This window comes from Falco punctatus, assembly GCF_963210335.1.
Source record: "Falco punctatus genome assembly, chromosome: 4".
Classification (NCBI taxonomy): domain Eukaryota; kingdom Metazoa; phylum Chordata; class Aves; order Falconiformes; family Falconidae; genus Falco; species Falco punctatus.
In genome coordinates this window covers 38,629,203-38,647,275 of record NC_137583.1, presented here as the reverse complement: position 1 = coordinate 38,647,275, position 18,073 = coordinate 38,629,203, and the positions used below count along the sequence as shown (strand labels likewise).

Below are 18,073 nucleotides of genomic sequence, written 5' to 3'. Positions count from 1 at the left end.
AAGAAATATCTGGAAGTGTAATGAGCTGATTAGTCTGAAAAAATGTATTACAGTCTAGAAACCTTTCCACTTGTTACTTTTTTCTCAGCAAATGTGTTTTTTCAACTTTGTATGAACCTGAAAAAACATGTTGAATTTTTGCTGTGGCCAGTGAACTTCCTAGCCTTCTCCTCTCACATCGAACTATTATCAGAGCAACTCTTCACATATCTACACCTGACAATAGTTCTATCAACAGCCTTCACAGTGCTCATCCCTGTGCCGTTAACCACAAGGAAACCAAGCCCCGAGTTTCAGTCAGTTGGCATTTGGTACCTTGCACCAGCCTTGGATGCGGCACAAGGGCAGCATGCTGTGTGAAAAACACCACACTGTATATTGGTTTCTCTAAGAGCATCTTATGTAAAATAAAGATTACAAAAATAACAGCAATTTACTTACTGTAAACATAACTGTCATCAGAAAAAAATTTCTGTACTGCTGCAAGTACTTAATTGCATATATTTTCATCATGCAAATAATACTCAAAGCTTGATCTGTATCTAGAATTCAACATCTTTACTTAATTTAGGAATGTTTTTTCATATAAATTAGTGTTAGTTTTTTTTAGTGCAGTGGTTTTATGGATATGCTCTGTCAGAAATAAAAGATGATTTGCAAAATAGGCTAGCAAAAGAATAAACCAGGCTGTCTCTGAATGATACTAAAATTTTTGCAAATTTTATGCAAGTACCATGACATATCTACGGGTTTTCTGTATCCTTAACACAGACCTGCACAGTTCAACCTACATTCCACAGCTCTTCTTTGCAAGAAACACAATTTAGGTTTCTCTGGCATTAGTTCAGCTTGAAACTCAACTGAGAGCTGTCCAGAATTCCTGCTGCAGAGAAATGAATTGTTAATTTGCAACCCTTCTTACCAAATTAGCAGGAGATAAGGTCAAAGGATCCAGACAATAAGAGAACCACATCAATTAGGAAGGTACGCAAAGGTAAGAGTGCTTACATGGATGCTGACTTTTATCAGTTAACGGTAACAAATTTATCACCAGATTCCAGCCTCTGCTGTTAGAAAAGCCTCATTAATTGTTTTGCAGTTCTCAGGGGCAAAGTGTAACAAGAGTTGGGGAACCTTCCCTTTCCCTAGCAGGAGGTGCTGGCCCTGTGCTACCCCTCTATGTAGGAAAGCAATGAATCTGTTCAAACAAAGCTCATTCCACCACCCCGGACCTTCAAGATTCATCCAGAGGGTCTTAGGACACTGGAGATGCCAGGCCAGCCTGCCCACCTTCCGCTGAGCCGAGCTGCAAGGGGAAGAAGCTAATCCCTTTGTCTCCAGAACCTGCTGCATGAGCAAGACCAAGTCAGAGCAGGGTCTACTTCGCCAGTCCTGCGAGCAGGCACAATACATTTGTTGGGTTGAAGGCCCAGACAACAGAGTCCTACATTCTTTTGACAAACTGAAGATAGAAGAAAACTTAGGATAAAAGCATTTTGCTGTGTGTGTGGAGCATTACTCAAAAATGCAAGTGGAATAAGGAAGTATTTCTTCCTCCCAAAACCTACTTCAGAAAGATGTTTCTGACGGTGAAGAAAAGCCCTTGTTTACTCTTCCTTAAGCCTATCCCATTAACAGGGCACATTCTGTCCTAGAGGGAGGATTTAGCATGTAGAATCTCCAGACATTGGTGAAAGGTTTAAGTGCTCATGCCTGTAGCACTTTATGCCTTTTCCCACAACACACACAATGCTCACAGTACTCGTTGACAAAAATCACGAACTGCCAGACCAGGGCTGGAGGGCTCTTGGGAATCCCCTGCAGCAGAAACTCCATCTCATATTGCGCTTCGTATTTCTAGTGTGAATTTCACTACTAACCTTTGGATGGATTTGGGCAGGCAAAGCTGTTCAGCGATGCTGCACCATTTCTGCTGCTGTTCCTTTGTTTCCTTTCAAGAAAAAAAATGTCTTTTTCTTGTGACTAGAATCCCGGGATTAATGTAACCGTTCTGTAAACATATCCCCAGTAGGGCACTATGCCATTTAAGTCACCAACCTCTGCATTCTCTTACCAAAGCAAATCTCTTGGTTTTGAATTGTATGAAGTGCATAATTTAACTAAAAATGAGAGGAGGAGAGTGGGGTCTGGTCTGAGGGGAAAGCAGAGTCTGGTACCTGATCATTTTATGTTAGCAAACCGTGGTCTCAGAGAGCTTTACAACATAAAAGAAATTAACCTTACAGCATGCAGTAATGAAGCTGTGTTCCATGCTCGTGACTGGGGAAACAGCCTCCGAGAACCAAATTTATTGTCTCAGTCACACCTCTGCAACTCTGCAGACTTCCACGCTGCGTACAGATAAAGGCAGACTGGAGCCAACAAAGATGACTTGATTTTCCAGGGTTATGGGACAGTCAATAAATGAGCCAGCACTGAAAACAAGGATCCTGGTGCTCTTATCACTAGAATAATTACTAATTATGACACTAAGTATTTGAATAAAGATGTATTATGTTAATATTAGAGGTCATTAGAGGATATAATCATGTGTGCTTAGGTGGCAGTTAAATCACTCAGTAAAAGGCAAGGTTCATATTATTTCAGAGATGCAAAATGACAGAATAGTTTTCCAAGCTGAGCTATACTTCACACTGCTAATTACCGATGATAGCTGTTCATCTCCTCTTGAACTTAATTTATCCTGGAAACTGTCAGATAGCAGGACCTGGACTTTTTCACTCAAGTACATCCTTGAAACAATTCCACATTCTTGCAGTTTATATCAAAAACCCTATGCTTCAACTAGAGATTCTTTACTTTTTACTGCATCGACATAAGGAGATCAAAGATGGGCAGCTCACCTCACGAGCTTGCTCTGAAAATCTCTGCCAGCAAACAAACTGTGAAATGCAACTTTTATGTCTTTACTCAATTTCAGCTTTCATGAACTCTCCCCTCTGATCCTGTGAATTAGCTTTCAATCTGTTTTCTCCCAGCACCATATAAAAATGCACATATTGCAATATTAAATTCACAGAGGTAATTAATGAGGAAGTTTTTGCTGATGCTTGGCTCAAAAGGAGCAAAATCTGGTTTGCTTTCTACAAAAATCTCAAGAGGTTATTATTCCCTCCTAATCCTCAGCTAGAACCCTAATTAATTAAGAGTAAGTTTAGAAAAAAAAAGAAAAGCACCCACAATTTTAATTGCATTCACATTTTGCAGGTACACTAAAATCAAGCAAATGCAAGCAGGCAAACATGGATCCTACTTTGAAGACCGGTGATATTAAAGAGGATTTCAAGCTGAGAGATTTTCATCTGTGAAAGTTATGATCTGATAGACACATCACAAAGAATTAGTCTGAACAAAGAACGAAACTCCACACCACACAATGCGGCAGGCTAACTGCTGAGGACAGAAATTACACTCCAGTTTTGCAAGGCACACCAGCACATGTGTAATATGAGGCAGCCGAGCGGTCCCACAAACCGATGAGGCTACTCACCTACACACAAGCATTTTGCTGAGAAGAATCACCTAACCAAGTTTGTTTGCAAATCATCCTTTCATCAGCAATCCCATCGTGCTGGGAAAAGTGCTGTATCCACAGGGAACCCATACAGATTGTTGATAATAGTAAAATGAAGCCTAAAATCTGCTCACTGCAATTGCACAGTGTGTTTAGTGGATGACTGTTTCCATCCCTCAGCACCGCAGGTAAAATTTACAAGGCAGAGGAGCATTTCACAGAGGTTAGGTTCCCTATTTCACTGTTTTCCTTTTCAAGTTATTATAATTCCACTTTTTCTAATATAGCCTGTTGACGCCGTCATCTGTCCCGTGTCCCCTCGGCTTCATGCGTGTAAGCGGATACTTAAACATGAAGCAGCCAGTACTTAACAATTTCTCTGCTAACAGAAGTGGTGAAGAAATGCCACTTACTTCCACTCTTAAGCAGGTGCTGTTCCTCTTCCTTCAGCCTGTTCTGGGTGAGACGTAGCATGTTTGCTGCTTCCTGTAAGAGGTGAAAACAACTGAATTAGGAAAGCTGCCACACTGCCCAGTCAAGTAGCTAATTGAAGGGTTTTCACAACAGTTGAGGGCACTCACAGGTAGAATGAGAATCGAAAATGTCATCATTGAAATATTTTATGAAAAAAAGGTCTTAATTGAATTATGGGAGCTCCTACTTTGCCCACGAGGGTCAGGATAGAAAGCATATACTCAGGTAAAACAGTGCACTGAAAATCAACCATACATTCCCACTGGCTGAAACCTCACTTATCACATAGAAAATGAGTTCATTTGTCTTCATCCCACAGAAAATTACCGCTGTTACAGGATGCAAGTAGCTTTCTTTGGAAAGTAGTCTTTGGTAGTTGTTTTCAACCAATACTCCACTAAACACCAGAAGTGGTTTGTGAAATGACTGCAGCCTCGTAACACACAAACCAAATCAGAATAAATTCACACATTTCCAAGCATGCAAACAAAATAGGAGCAAAAAGCCTTATCAATAAGCTGGAGAAGTAGAGCCATACACCGCACTATAGTATTCGGGTGCAAAGCAGAACCGTGACAGTAAGATGTCACAAGGCATTTTGTTAATTTTCTTTTTTGGAATATAGCAGGTTGTTAGATAAAAGCATGCTGAGAAGCACTACTGTAATGACAGCATGATAAAGTTATGACAAATGCAGTCCAGAGCAAAGGGGGAAAAGACAGACAGAGCAGTGGTCGCTGTGCTAGAACAGAAGCAAATCACAAGTCTCAACCCATTCAAAAGAAGGCCAATGGTAACAGAAAATGTTACAAAAAGGCCCAGAAGGACTTCAAAAACCTAAGAACTGCGCAGTCAACCGAGTAAGAAGCCTGACAGCCCAGAAGGGAAGAAGCAAGCTGATGGCAGCAGGGCAGTGGCAGTTAAGACAGACATTCTCATTTCAGCAAAACGGATTAGTAAGAAAACATGGCTAGCTCTGTAGACAGTAACTGATGAGAGTAATTTTAATCTTCTAGCACGCATACACTTGCAGAACATCACAGATGAGGTAGACTAAAGGACTATTTGATTGCTGAACACCACAAAGCAATTGGTTCACTGAGTTCATGAAGTCCTCCACCCAGTTAGGAATAAAATCTAGCAAACTTACCATGAGACTGAACTTTAGGAGCTAAAGTTCACTATTCCAATAGCAGCATCAGACATAAAAATATCTTTTTAATGTCAGCTAGCTTAAATTTGGGTAAAGTTAATGGTGAATAGCAAACTAAACATGATGGAGAGGGTAAGATATGAACGCATACAATCAGATTCAGATAGAACCAACAATACTAAACAGGTGGCAAACTACTGATGGAAGGATTTAGCCACACATTTTCCTAATTTTAGTGTCTTCAATTCCAGTCAAGCACGATGAGTAGATGGGAAAGCTAATTAACTGTGGATTGAACTAGGATTTTTCTGAGTAACACTGTAAAAGTGAAGCAGGCATGGCAGCTTCCAGGGCTATAAAGCAGAAAGGTCATGATGCAAAATCATACTGAATGACACACTCCAGCCACAACTTGCAACAATATAAACTTGAAATCTCTGAAACCATAGATATATGTTTCTGCAGGGAGAAGCTAATTCCATCTGCAAGAACAAGGAAGGAAAAGGCACAAGCATGTCTTAATAACGTTTCATATAGATACAGAACATTTTTAACACCCTATTTAGGAAACTGCCCTTCTTTTGTAATTACTTCTGTAAGGAACAAATGACAGAAAAGTGTGACCAAAGATGAAAGGGAAGATGCAAGGATGCTGAGGACGGTGCGGTTATGGTAAGTGGGCCAATAAAGGTTACCTGCCTCCTCTTGGTCCATGCTGTTGACCGTGATACAACTGACCTCCACATAGCAACAACTCATCTGCGTGCCGCCTGCAAATCTGCACAGCTCAATTCTGAGAAGGGGAACTACTGCAATGATTAACATTCTCCATCCTCCTCAGTGTTAGCAAAGCTTTTTTAAAGACTGATGAAAGTCAAAATGAATGTGGACATGAGGCAAAATTTTCAGAGGTTCCTAGCTACCAGTGTTTCCCTTGGTCTCTGTAGCACATGCCCATCCCAAGACCTCCCTCTCTAACAGTGGGTCCCAACATTTTCTGACTGAGCCTCAGAGCTGCTATATTCTTTTCCTACCTTGTCCTCCCTATCTGGTTTCTTGGTTTCTCCCAGTCAGTCTTAAGATTTAAAGATGGTCAGTGGTTTAAACAAGTCTTGCCCCTGCCCCAGCAAGCATTTATGACACAGCCTCCCCATTGCTATGTCTTTGGAACAATGGAGTAAGGAAGGGATCAATCAGCCATCTGAATTTCAACCTCACTGGCCGTTGCAGCCTACACAGTGCATATGGCAAAGAAAATCTACAGGGAGGAAAAAAAAAAAAAAGACATCTACCAAATGTCATGGGGACAAATTCATAAACTCATGCCCTGGTTTTAGCTGGGATGAAGTTAATTTTCTTCTTAGTAGTTAGTATAGTGCTGTGTTTTGGCTCTGATGTGAGAACAATGTTGACAATGCACTGATGTTTTTAGTTGTTGTTGGGTGATGTTTAAACTAAATCAAGGACTTTTCAGTTCCTTGGGCCCTGCCAGCCAGAGGGCTGGGGGAGCACAGGAAATTGGGAGGGGACACGGCCAGTACAGGTGACCCAAACTAGCCAAAAAGTTATTCCATACCATATGATATCATGCCGAGTATATAAACTGGGGGAAGAAGAAGGAAGGGGGGGACATTTGGCATTATGGAGTTTGTCTTCCCCAGTAACCATTACGTGTGATGGAGCCCTGCTTCCCTGGGGACAGCCGAACACCTGCCTGCCCATGGGAAGTGGGGAATGAATTCCTTGCTTGTGCATGCAGCTTTTGCTTTACCTATTAAATTGTTCTTATCTCAACCCTGGAGTTTTACATTCCTTTCTGATCATTCTCCCCATCCCTCTGGGTGAGGGGGAGTGAGCAAGCAGCTGTTTGGTGCTGGGTTGCCGGCTGGGGTTAAACCACAGCAACTCAGAAAATGTCCACAGATCAGTGAAATAATGGGTACAGATATAATCATTGCCTGATACTGTGATTACAGGCACAAGTTAAGACAGCTGTAGCTGGCAATTCAAAGTCAGTCAAATAAGCAGTCACCCTGCGCTGCACCCCGGGCCGCTCGCTCCTTCCCTTTTTTCACTCTCTCGCTCTGGTGCAAGCATTTGTGCAGCGACACATAAGAAACCTGGTGAAAACTAATCCATCAAAACAAAATTAAGCCAGGCAAACTCCTTGTTGCAGTTCAGCATGCGGCTACACAAATTCTTGACAGGCACAGTGGAGGATAAGATGTCGCAGTTGTGGGAAAAACAGCAGGGGTAGGAAGATGGGGTACTGTTTGTTTCAGCTTCAGTGCTGGTTTATGAACTCAAAATACAAGATAAATGAAGTCTAAGAAAATGGTTTAACCATACATACGAGCCACTTCTCCCCCTTTCCTCTAGCCTCTTACTTGTGCTGGTAGCAAGCCAGCCCAGAGACTTAACTGGCAGGAAAAAGTTGGTTTTCTACTGGTTTATGTTTCTGAATCACTCAATGCACACTCAGTCAAACACTGCTGTCAGCCCAAGGGAGTTGCTGGACTGTACATCGTCCCTTTCAAGAGCAGCCCATCACTCCATCAGCTCAGCTGTGCTGCCAAACTACACCCTGCAAAAGCTTATCAAAACCTGCAGCAACAAAAACTTTCAAAAGGGCAGCCTCAGACCAGTTGGAACCAGGATAGCATCAGTTAAGTTCGGTTTACAGTCCTTAACAAGCAAGATCTTCAAAGAAGGGGGCAGAAGCGATGGGCAGATCATATATCTAGAAAGTAAACGAAATTTATCATGTAATTTTTTAAAGTTACATACTTACTTAAAAGAATCCATGGAGAAATCTTAGCTCTATTAAATTAGTGAAAGAATTATAACAGCTTTATTGGTTTAAGATTTTGAGTGTAAAACCAATGACAACTTATAAACAGCAGAGTCAGTGGTAGTTTCAGCTTCTCTTTCTACCTGCTGCTTTTAATGATTGCTGTCACCAGGCTGCAGCTTTTGGCCTCAGCGGCTTCCACCTTCACTGCAGACACCACTCCCCACACTTCACATTATTCACACTTAACAGCCACGATTTATATCAGCTCAGTGAAAACAAGACCATGCTGATCAGAGATGCTGTTCTGTTTTAGGCTGGCCACCTCTGTGTGACCCAGGGCTTCTCAAATGTGACAAGGGAGAAAAGCTAAGGGCGTGACGGACCGTAACACCATAGATACTCTTTCAACACATACACGTCGTACAACAGACTAGCACTCCACACAGGACAACAGTCCAGCTTTCTGTGCGGAGTGGCAGAGTGACAGCTCCATGAAACAAGAGGTGTAGCCTTGACCTCGTGAAGCACCTGCAGGGAACAGCCTGGGCACCTCGGGATGCTGTACGAGCCGGAGCCAACATTTAGGTGCCCTGTTCAGTCTCTCCAGTAAACAAACAAGGCTGAAATGCTGCAGGCAAACGCTGCATGTATCTTACTCTACAAGTAAACTTTACCCAAATTAAAGTGGCCGCATACACTGTGGAATCACAGTATCAAATTAATGCAATTAAAGTGCCAATTAGCACAACCCAGAGCCAACCTGCCCTGTCAGAGGGAGCTCCCAGACCTTTCAGGACAGCAGAGATCATTGAGGCTGAAAATCCTGCTTTAGAGGCAGAGATGGAACTTTTCTTTCTCTCTCTCATACATTATGCAGCGTTTTCTAGGTGTAAATCTGCCCTTTAATGAGTAATCAAATCAATCACTTCGCAAACTCAAAGCAGACAGCTTAGTGAAATGGGCAGCAAGGCAGGACTGTGTTGCTAATGCTTAGAACAACCAAGGAGAGAGAGACCTATCAACTTGTCTGGGCAACCTGTTCCAATACCTGACTATCCAAATGGTGAAAAAGTTTCCTTATATTAAGTCAGAACTATTTTTCATTCCTAGTAACTTATTCATGTCTTTTAGAATCAGGGCTCAGTTCACCTTAGTCACCTGTCATGTCATCAGCCTCCCTCAGCAGGCACCTTATATTGTGACACAGAAGCAAACAGTCTATACAGAGACAGCAGCAACAGGAAATAAAGAATACTTTTGTTGAAATACTAGGACAAACAAAGGCTTTTAAAACAAGTAAGTTTCACCTATGTTTACAATCAACTGTGCTTTTTTCATGCCCAATTCAGCAAGAAAGTTACCGGTCTTCTACAGCACACTGAATGCACTAAAGACAAATGTATATTTTTTGCAGAACGGAGTCTGAACGAGAACAATACAGATATTCTGTATCTCAGTCTACTTTAATTGGCAAGGCAGATGGCTTTCCATCTCACATCTGACTATGAAAGTCTTTGGCATTCCAAACAGCAATAGAACAAAACACATGGCTGTTTGGCAGAATGTTTTAATATAATCTAACCTATTGCTCTTCAGACAAATAAAACGTCAATTGTGAGTTCCTGCAGCAGGGTAAATGGGAGTTGACTCTGAAAATATTTTTTTACAGAAAACTATGGAAAAGCAGAGCCTGAGAAATGCTTTTTCATTTATTGACTATGCTTTCTAATTTCTTTAAGAGAAAAATTACTGAACAGCATGCAATTACAACGACATGCAAACTACACACAACCGTGTGCAGGGTCTGGGATGGGGGAGATTGGTTGGGGCTTTTTTGTTTTTAATCAGAGGCCAATATACCACCATGGAGAATATTCTCCAGCAGCAGCCTCACAGACAACTAGCTCTGCCACCAACCCGGTGCTTGCCTTGAGGCAAGCAATCCAGGATTTCAATAAGCCACACGGTTTCTTGCCTGCCAGTCCCTTATGATACCCCTAATGCTGCTAAGTATTAGCTTAATGACATCAAGCTGCTGAAATCAGGAGATAGAAGACAACTCTGCCCCTGCAGATTGCAAAGCAGCAAGTCTAAAAGGCTCAAGATCAGAAAGAATAAAATGGTGCAGTATTTGATCATTTGAAACATGTCAGCTGTTTCTAAGTTAAACTCAAACTTCTGTTGGGAAGGTTGTGCAGAAAACAGTAGCAGGATTTTGAATATAAAGAATCTGCGCCCTGCAGCCAGCTGGCAGACAACATGGTTACCACTAAGGAGAAACAAAAGGGAAAGAAGTGGGAAAAATAGGAAGGGGGTAGGTATAGAAGAATGGGACAATTGCAGCTCGCTCTTTTTTTTTGTTCGGATGCTGGCATTTTAATTTTTGCCTAGGCTATGCCTTCTGTTCTCAGGCATCATCCCAATCCCAGAAATCTGTGCTCTATGTATAACCTTTTCATCTTAGTAAGGGAAAACAATGTTTCCTTCTGCATTTTTTTTTCCTTGTGATTTGTCAGAGAATAGCAGTAAACCTATTGCTCTATAGTACACTTAAAGCAAACCATTTTGATGATGGATTGAACCACCTCATCTTCACCTTGCCTATTAATCTCAGCAGCTGCTTCTTGCTTTGTTATAGAACAAAGCGGCTGAGAATAGCTCTTGGTACACGCACACATTGACATTTGTTTTTCATAATAGAGTGTTGCCACTCATTCAGCAGGGGTGAGATATAAGGATGAGGAGAAATTGTGCAGTGCCTGAACAGAGAATGTGACAGCACTTTTAATAAGAGGAAGCCTGCTAGCTACAACAGAAAGGTAAGTGAACACATCACTGAGGTTGCACAGCTAAGGTTCACGATAGCATGAGGTACCAACTAACCTGAAACTGTTCTTAAAGAATAGTAGATGACACTTCCTATCATGCTGAACTACTACTAAATACCTCGCTCTACATTCCCGTCCAGTTTTATTATTTGAATTGGAACATGGCTATAGTTATGCCTGACTAAAAGTGACTGCAATGCTACGGGGTTTGTTCCTTTTTATTCTGTTGAGGAATGAAGATTATGGGAAAGAGAGAAGATCCATCTGAAAAAGTGGGACAGAAGACTCTTTACCAACAGGCTCACTAACCTATGAGGAGGGCTTCAGGCTAGGTCTGTCAGGGAATAATGATGATAGTGATAGCCTGACCAGAAACAGGGGCACAGCAAACAGTGAAGGGGAAGCTCTGGTATGTTCCCTGTGATGGCATCACAAGCGGGATCCCACTCAAATGCCCCAACACAAGTACATACAATCAGGAAACAAAACAGGGGGAGTTAGAAGATGCATAGGTGCATAGCTTTGATCCCATCAGGATTACAGAAATGTGGTGAGACAGCTTTCATGTTTGGACGATTGCACTAGGTGAATATAGGTGCTCTAGAAAGGACAGGCTGGGAGATGAGGAGGGGTTGCTCCCTCTGCAAAGCATTCTGAATGTGCGGAACATTGCCTTCTGATAGGTGATGAGCCCTTTGAGAGTTGGTGGTTAAGGATCAGAGGACAAACTGCTGACCTATGAAACAACACAGATCACACTGCATAAACTAATACTCATTTTAACCTTGAACTTTTAAATGCTTATTGTTAACAGACCATCCCACTTCAGTAAAAAAGACAAAACCAAGTCACAGCTGGCAATATGACCAGAGTGGTCTTTTGGTTTCCCATCTCTTGTCTACAGTCTTTTGACTGGGACTTTTGTTTTCCTACAAAAGTTACCAAAACTTAAAATTAAAGATTTCCTTTCCATATCACATGACGCTGCACACACTAAACAGTGTAGAACCACAGAGAAGCTGGCTTGCAGCTACTTAGAGCCAGCAACAAAGTGGGACTCTGGCCTTCTGGCACTGAGATAGATTTTGCATCTAGAGGTTATTCTTCTTTACCTGATGACACCACCTCAGTAATTATGAAGTGCTGTCTCTGTGACAGGGCTCTCTGACGAACACAGAAGCAGCAGACTCCCTCAAACCCCCAGTATTAGGTGAAGTACAGTGCTTTAGAGAATGTGGTCTTCAAACAAATGCTGCTCCAAATAGAGTTCTGCCCCAGAAAAGAAAACATGACCTTGTTCTAGCAGATTCTCTGGATCCCTCATTAATGTTCATGCTAATGAATACTTAGCTTTTACAGATATTTATGCATCCTTACCATTTTGGCCTGGCCTGAGGAGCATCTGAAAGCCATCACCACTGGCCATTTAAACTTTTATAGAGGTCATCCTTCCAGTGGATGAACACACATTTAATGAATTGAAAATCATCAACCCCTATTATAAGACCATCTGTCTCCTTATTCTCCTTACTCCCATCTTTCCCCTCCCTTCAATGCACTGAAACAGTTATTGCCTCTCATCATTAATAGTCATTTTGCAGTAATAATTTCCACTGAAACACATCTAAAGCATACTTGAGTATTTTATACACTTAACTGATACTCACCAGAAATTCATCAACTGTTATCATAATACTGGCACCACCACTGCCAGTTGAAGGAGACTGGATTAATCTCTGCTGTAGTGTCATTAATTTAAATTAATAATTTGATTCATTTTCCTTCTTCAGAAAAAGCTGGGTTTCTCTAATGTCGAAACTTCTTCTGCCCACGCTAAACATTACCTGTCATTGATATCTATTTTCAGAAGAATCAAATTATTTTGAAAAATTGCAAAACTTACACTACTTCACAACGTGACTCTGTCTTTCTAGGTTATTCTTTTCCTGCTTTAAGCCCTGCTAACCTTGCATTTTGCTGCTTCTTGTGAAAGAATTGTTCACTAAGAGTACTGTACTAGATACAGTAAAAGTACTTCAATAAATGGGGCAAAATATTAGTCAAGCTGACAGAATAGCACTTATCCAAGTGAAACACCAAATCCAGCTTGGCAGGCTCAGTAGAAAGAGACCAAAGAGCACTCATGTTGGTCCATTCAAAGTACACAGGTGCCACAGAACATATCATCCTCCCCCAAGAAATTGTGACACACCAACTCCAGTGATCACATTTACCAAAATTAACAATTAGATCCGTTAGATCACTACTGAAGTGCACTTCCATCAACAGAAGTCACAAAAATAACTCCAAAGTTTATTGAAAGGTCTATCTTCTTAAGGAAAAGCATGTTAATTAACTTAACTTCATTCATGCAATCATAAAAATTAGGAGAAAAGCTAAAATGTTTTCTAATGTAAATGAAATGAATCATAAAGGAAAGCTATCATAGTAAAAAAAAATAAATCTAGCATGGGCTCTTACGGTGATTTTGTTTTAGGGAATAGTCTTTAGGAAGGTAACTGCTATCGGGGATCTGTGGGAAAAAGGAGCAAGGAACAGGGTGCCCAGCTGAGCCTTTGCATGGGGTCATATGAGTAGCAGAAGGCAGAGACAGGAAAAGATGCAATTTATGGCTTAGGGTACCTACAACGATCCCATTCTAAGGCAGCGGCTCTTAATGATACTGTGCTCAGGCTACACAAAACCAGACAGCGACGTGTACTCAAAAAACGCGCTTAAGGTAACAGGATGTAATGCAATCCTCAACAAGTATTTTAAAATTAGATTGGTTTAACATGCATCTCATACACTTTTTTCTACAGATTCCAAAAGGACTTCGCAAGTTCTGACTTCAGCACATCCAGCCCAAATGCTGCAATAACCACTTTGCAAAGTAGATAAATTGGAGTTGAAGTGAACAGCACACTTAACATGAAGTTGCGAGGTAGCATCCTGAGACTTAAGGCAGAGCAGTTACTGTTCCTCTTGAAGAAGCAGACCACGCATGAAGGTCTCACCTAGACATTAATACCTTCCCTTTGGGAACTCAAAAGGAAGGAACTAAACAGAAAGAGCAAATGAGCTCAGAGAGACAAATTCTAGCACGCTAATTGTTTATTTTTGCACTATGGAATGGGGTTTCTGACCTGCCTATAGACTAGGATGTCATATTAATGCTTTGTATGAACTCTCCTTGCATCCCTCTGCAGCTTTGCCCTCTTATTCTCATACAGTAAATAAGTAAGTCTCCTAGTAGCATGTTTCTTGAGCAACTTTTGATGCAATATAAAAGCTTTCTGCACAGGTTAGTCCGCTTTTTTCTGTGACTACACATTACACGTTTTTCCTTAGAACAGTGGAATAGTGAACAGCTTGCCCAAAGAGGCCGCACAGTCTCTGTCCTTGGAGGCTTTCAAGACTGGGCTGGACAAAATCTTGAGCAATGTTGTCTGATGCTATAGCAAACTTTGCTTTGAAAAGAATTAATTGGTGAATCAGTGACCAAGAAAGCAGGTTTAAAAGTTATTTAGGTATTTTGACTGTTTTTCTATTAAAATAAACCAACAAACCCACCCAAAACTTTCCACCTCAAATACTCCTCTCCACTGCTGTACTCTACTTGTTTTGGGCTATATATTAGGATGCATGGCAATTCAAGGAATTTGACATAAGCTACATGAAAGCTCACAGAAAGGATACCAGTCCAGCTCTGTGCAACCTCATCCCCTTCATTATGAGCTCTGCCAGTTCCGGAGTCAACAAGGCTTCAAATCTTCCTTTACTCCATGACCCACCGCTCCTCCCTCTTTCCGAAGCTCTGATGATTAGGATCCCTTCTTGCATGCACACATGCCCCCTATTTCCATTACTTCTTAGGCCAGCCAGCTCTCCCCACACCTTCATGTGCATTTTGCACAGTACGGATCATTTCTTTTCAGACTGATGTACCTTTTCCCTTGACTAGCTCCATTTGCTCAACAGCAATGAGAAAAAGGCACCATAAATATGGAGAAGCCTTTCCAAAAAACCAGACAACATATACCAAATGCTTCTGCTGCTTTCCCAACACAGCTCCTACAGCATGCTTTGCTGCACCACCGACAAGAGCTGCCTCATTATTCACATAAATTGGGTCATTTTGAGCGCAAGGAGTTTTGTGCTGTCATGATTCACCAAAACAAGCACCACCATAAACGCCTGTTTCAGTTGGTTAAAGCAGCACAGGAATCCTCCTACAGGCACATCTAGCATGATTACACTAGGTTAAGGTTTTCCTTTCAGATTCAGCAAGATACAGATTCAATAAAGCTGGCTAAAGGCTTGAAGTCAAAGGTCCCAAGGGGATGTAAGAAATACTCTTGAACCATACAGGAACCACAGGTCAGAGCTAAGGAAACGGAACATTAGAGGAAACACAGCACTGAGCACACCATTGAGGATTTACGTGACCATTTACGACAGGGCATGGCTTGAGAGGATGGAGGATGGTGAAGAGACAGAAGACAAAAGCATTGATAAGGCACTGACAGAGATTGCAACACAAGGCTAGTTGAGATCACAGGCCTTTAGATTTCTCTCAGTGCTGGAAGATGATTTAAACAGAATGAAGAAAAAAAGAAGCAACAACAACAAAAAAAAGACCCAGACTAACACTTTCTGCTCAGAATTTTCCAGTTAAAGTACTTTCATACAAGAAGCTTCAAGTCAGCAAAAAAACGCAGGAATTCACTACAGCCTAAAATCACATGACAGAGGATGGACTTTAACCTGTGAATCAAATTTATTCATCATTAGATACAATGCAAGTTTACCATAATGACAAGTCCTCTCCATTTTCCTATTTGCTTTTGTGGAAGGTATGAATTATAATAACTCAATAACAGCTCATTGAGCATTCACTTCATGTCTTCCATTTTTATTGTATCAAGCTTACAAGCAATATTGGTTGGATATGGGATTTATTTGAATTAATGTACAATTCTGTAATGTAAACCTGAGGTCAGTTTGCAGTGACTGAAGAAATTATCATCCAAATTAATATTGATTGGAAGTTAGTAGTCACAGCTGTGTCTTGTTCACCACCATAAAGCAGTCACTGCCACATCACTGCTAGAATCTAATATCAGAATTATCCTCTCCCTGTGTCACTGATAGCACAAACCCTTGTCGGGATTATTGGCTCTTTTCAAGGAGAGAATTTATTAAAGAGTAGTTTTCTTGGTGAATTTCATGGTTCCAGGAATTGATAATGGAATCTGTTGCCTTCCATCTTGAGATCAATTACCTCCAATACAGCCCATGTTTCTTATACCAAAGAATCTCTTCAACAGGGGGCTGACACACACTTCACTTTATTTCTTATTTCCCACCAGTCAAATCCCAAATCAAGAGGCAGCACCAGCAAGCCCCTTCCTAACAGTCTTTTGTTAGAGCCCTAGCACAGGAATTGGAGACCTGGTTTTTATGATTTCTCTGGCTTGAAAACACTTGTACTCCTAGTTCCTGCTCACCAGGACAGTGCTCTAGCTACTAGCTTAAAAGACTAGGATAAAACTATTTTTAAATACCTCATTGTGGTGGGTTAGAGTAGAAGAAAGTAAAGATAAAGTAATGGTGCAGACAAATCTCTCTTTTGAAAGGGGATAGCAAGCACTGTTTCTAGGACTGTTCACATGCATCAGGCTATGATTCTTTAACACAAAACCTCTGCACAACCAGCATCAGGTTTCACCTGACACATCCTTCTGTCTAGTTTAAATAACTCTGTGTTCTTCTGCAAGAAATCCGAACTGCAACACAGGAAATTCCATCTGAATATGAAGAAAAAACTCTTTACTGTGAAGGTGACAGAGTCCTGGAATAGGGTGCCCAGAGAGGCTGTGCAGTCTCCTTCTCTGGAGACATTCAAAACCTGCCTGGATGTGATTCTGTGCAACCGGCTCTAGGAGACCCTGCTTCAGCAGGCGGTTGGACTAGATGATTCCCAGAGGTCTCTTCCAACCTCGACCATTCTGTGATTCTTCTAACCACTCAGCTCAAGTAGTAGGATACAGGATAGCTTCATTCCAGCCTACTCTACAGATCAAAAACCAGGAGCTGTTGGTTTAAAAATCTTTGTGGCCGAGCAGGAACTGAGCTGCAGGATGCTATATATGAAGCCCTTGTTTCTTGTTAAAAGATGGCCACCAGCAGGTATTTGAGGTGAATGCAGCACTGCCAAAATGAGTTAGACCCTGCTTAACAGGCCAGGCTCTGACCAGGTCAGGTTTGTCTTCAGTCCTCTCAAAGATGCAACAAAGCTTGAGTAGGAGGCAGGCATATAGCCCTCCAAGTCAACAAATTTTTAAAAAGGAGAGTCTCAGAATGTAGTGGCCTAAAATGGAGATTTCCGTTGATTTCAGAACTACATCGAGCTCAAGGTAAGCCCAAATGAGAATGTAAATGGATTTCTAGCAAAACAAATGTGACTCTCAGTTCCCAGGCAGAAAGGTATACTGCTTGCCCTAGGATTTCTTACCTTTCCTTAGTCCTGATTTGACCCTGCTGCAATGCTTCTGAAATGGTATGGCTCACAATTTGGCCCACTGGTTATCTCAATATCAGAATCATCTTCAAAGAATCCCGACAGTATTCTGGAGCTCTCAGAGGAGAAGGCAATGACCGTGCAAGGTGCAGTAACTCGCACTGCAGCCCATGGGCTATAGGTGGGTGTTAGCCAAGGGTTCTGCCAGGACACCTGTCCAAGAGGTCTACTGTTCATATGTGCATAGTATTTAATTTTATTTTTCACAGCACTGAACTAGACATTGTTTCTAAGCAGCCAGAAACCCCAAAATTATTTTACTTTTTAAACATTTAAAACCTCAAACCTTACTGTTTTGCACATTATGAGATTATGCACGGCTGTGCAAATCAAAATGCTAGTCTCATAGCTACTTTTCTCTGCAGCTAAGTACCAGTAGCAGAGCATAAACCTCCTAAATTTCATACACGTCATTTTAACATTACCTACTTAGGTCATTTGGTGCAAACCACTTGCAAAACATCAGCCCCAAAATAAGAGTTATTTTAACTTTTTCTTTTGATTAAGTCCTTGGTTTCTAATCACCTATTAAAAGGTTTCTTATAATGACTTTTATGTGTTGATCCATGGGGGAGAAAAAATTGATCTGCTTGATCAGAGTTGCTTCAAGTGATCTGACTGTTTCCTATTTTGAGTGAATGTCAAGCTAGATTTCTGTTACATAATTCACACATCTAAAGTAGTTGGGAATATTCAAAAGCGTAAT

General features: G+C 41.3%; 1 protein-coding gene across 4 annotated transcripts in view; it reads right to left on the bottom strand.

Annotated features, from left to right (window-relative positions):
• CLUAP1 (clusterin associated protein 1) overlaps nt 1-18,073 on the bottom strand; it is a 71,497-nt gene that overhangs the window by 17,880 nt on the left and 35,544 nt on the right. For all 4 annotated transcript variants that reach the window (XM_080383561.1, XM_080383564.1, XM_080383563.1 and 1 more), the window contains exon 9: nt 3,949-4,021. In XM_080383561.1, the coding sequence (XP_080239687.1) occupies nt 3,949-4,021 (73 nt within the window). The remainder of the gene's footprint in view (nt 1-3,948; nt 4,022-18,073) is intronic.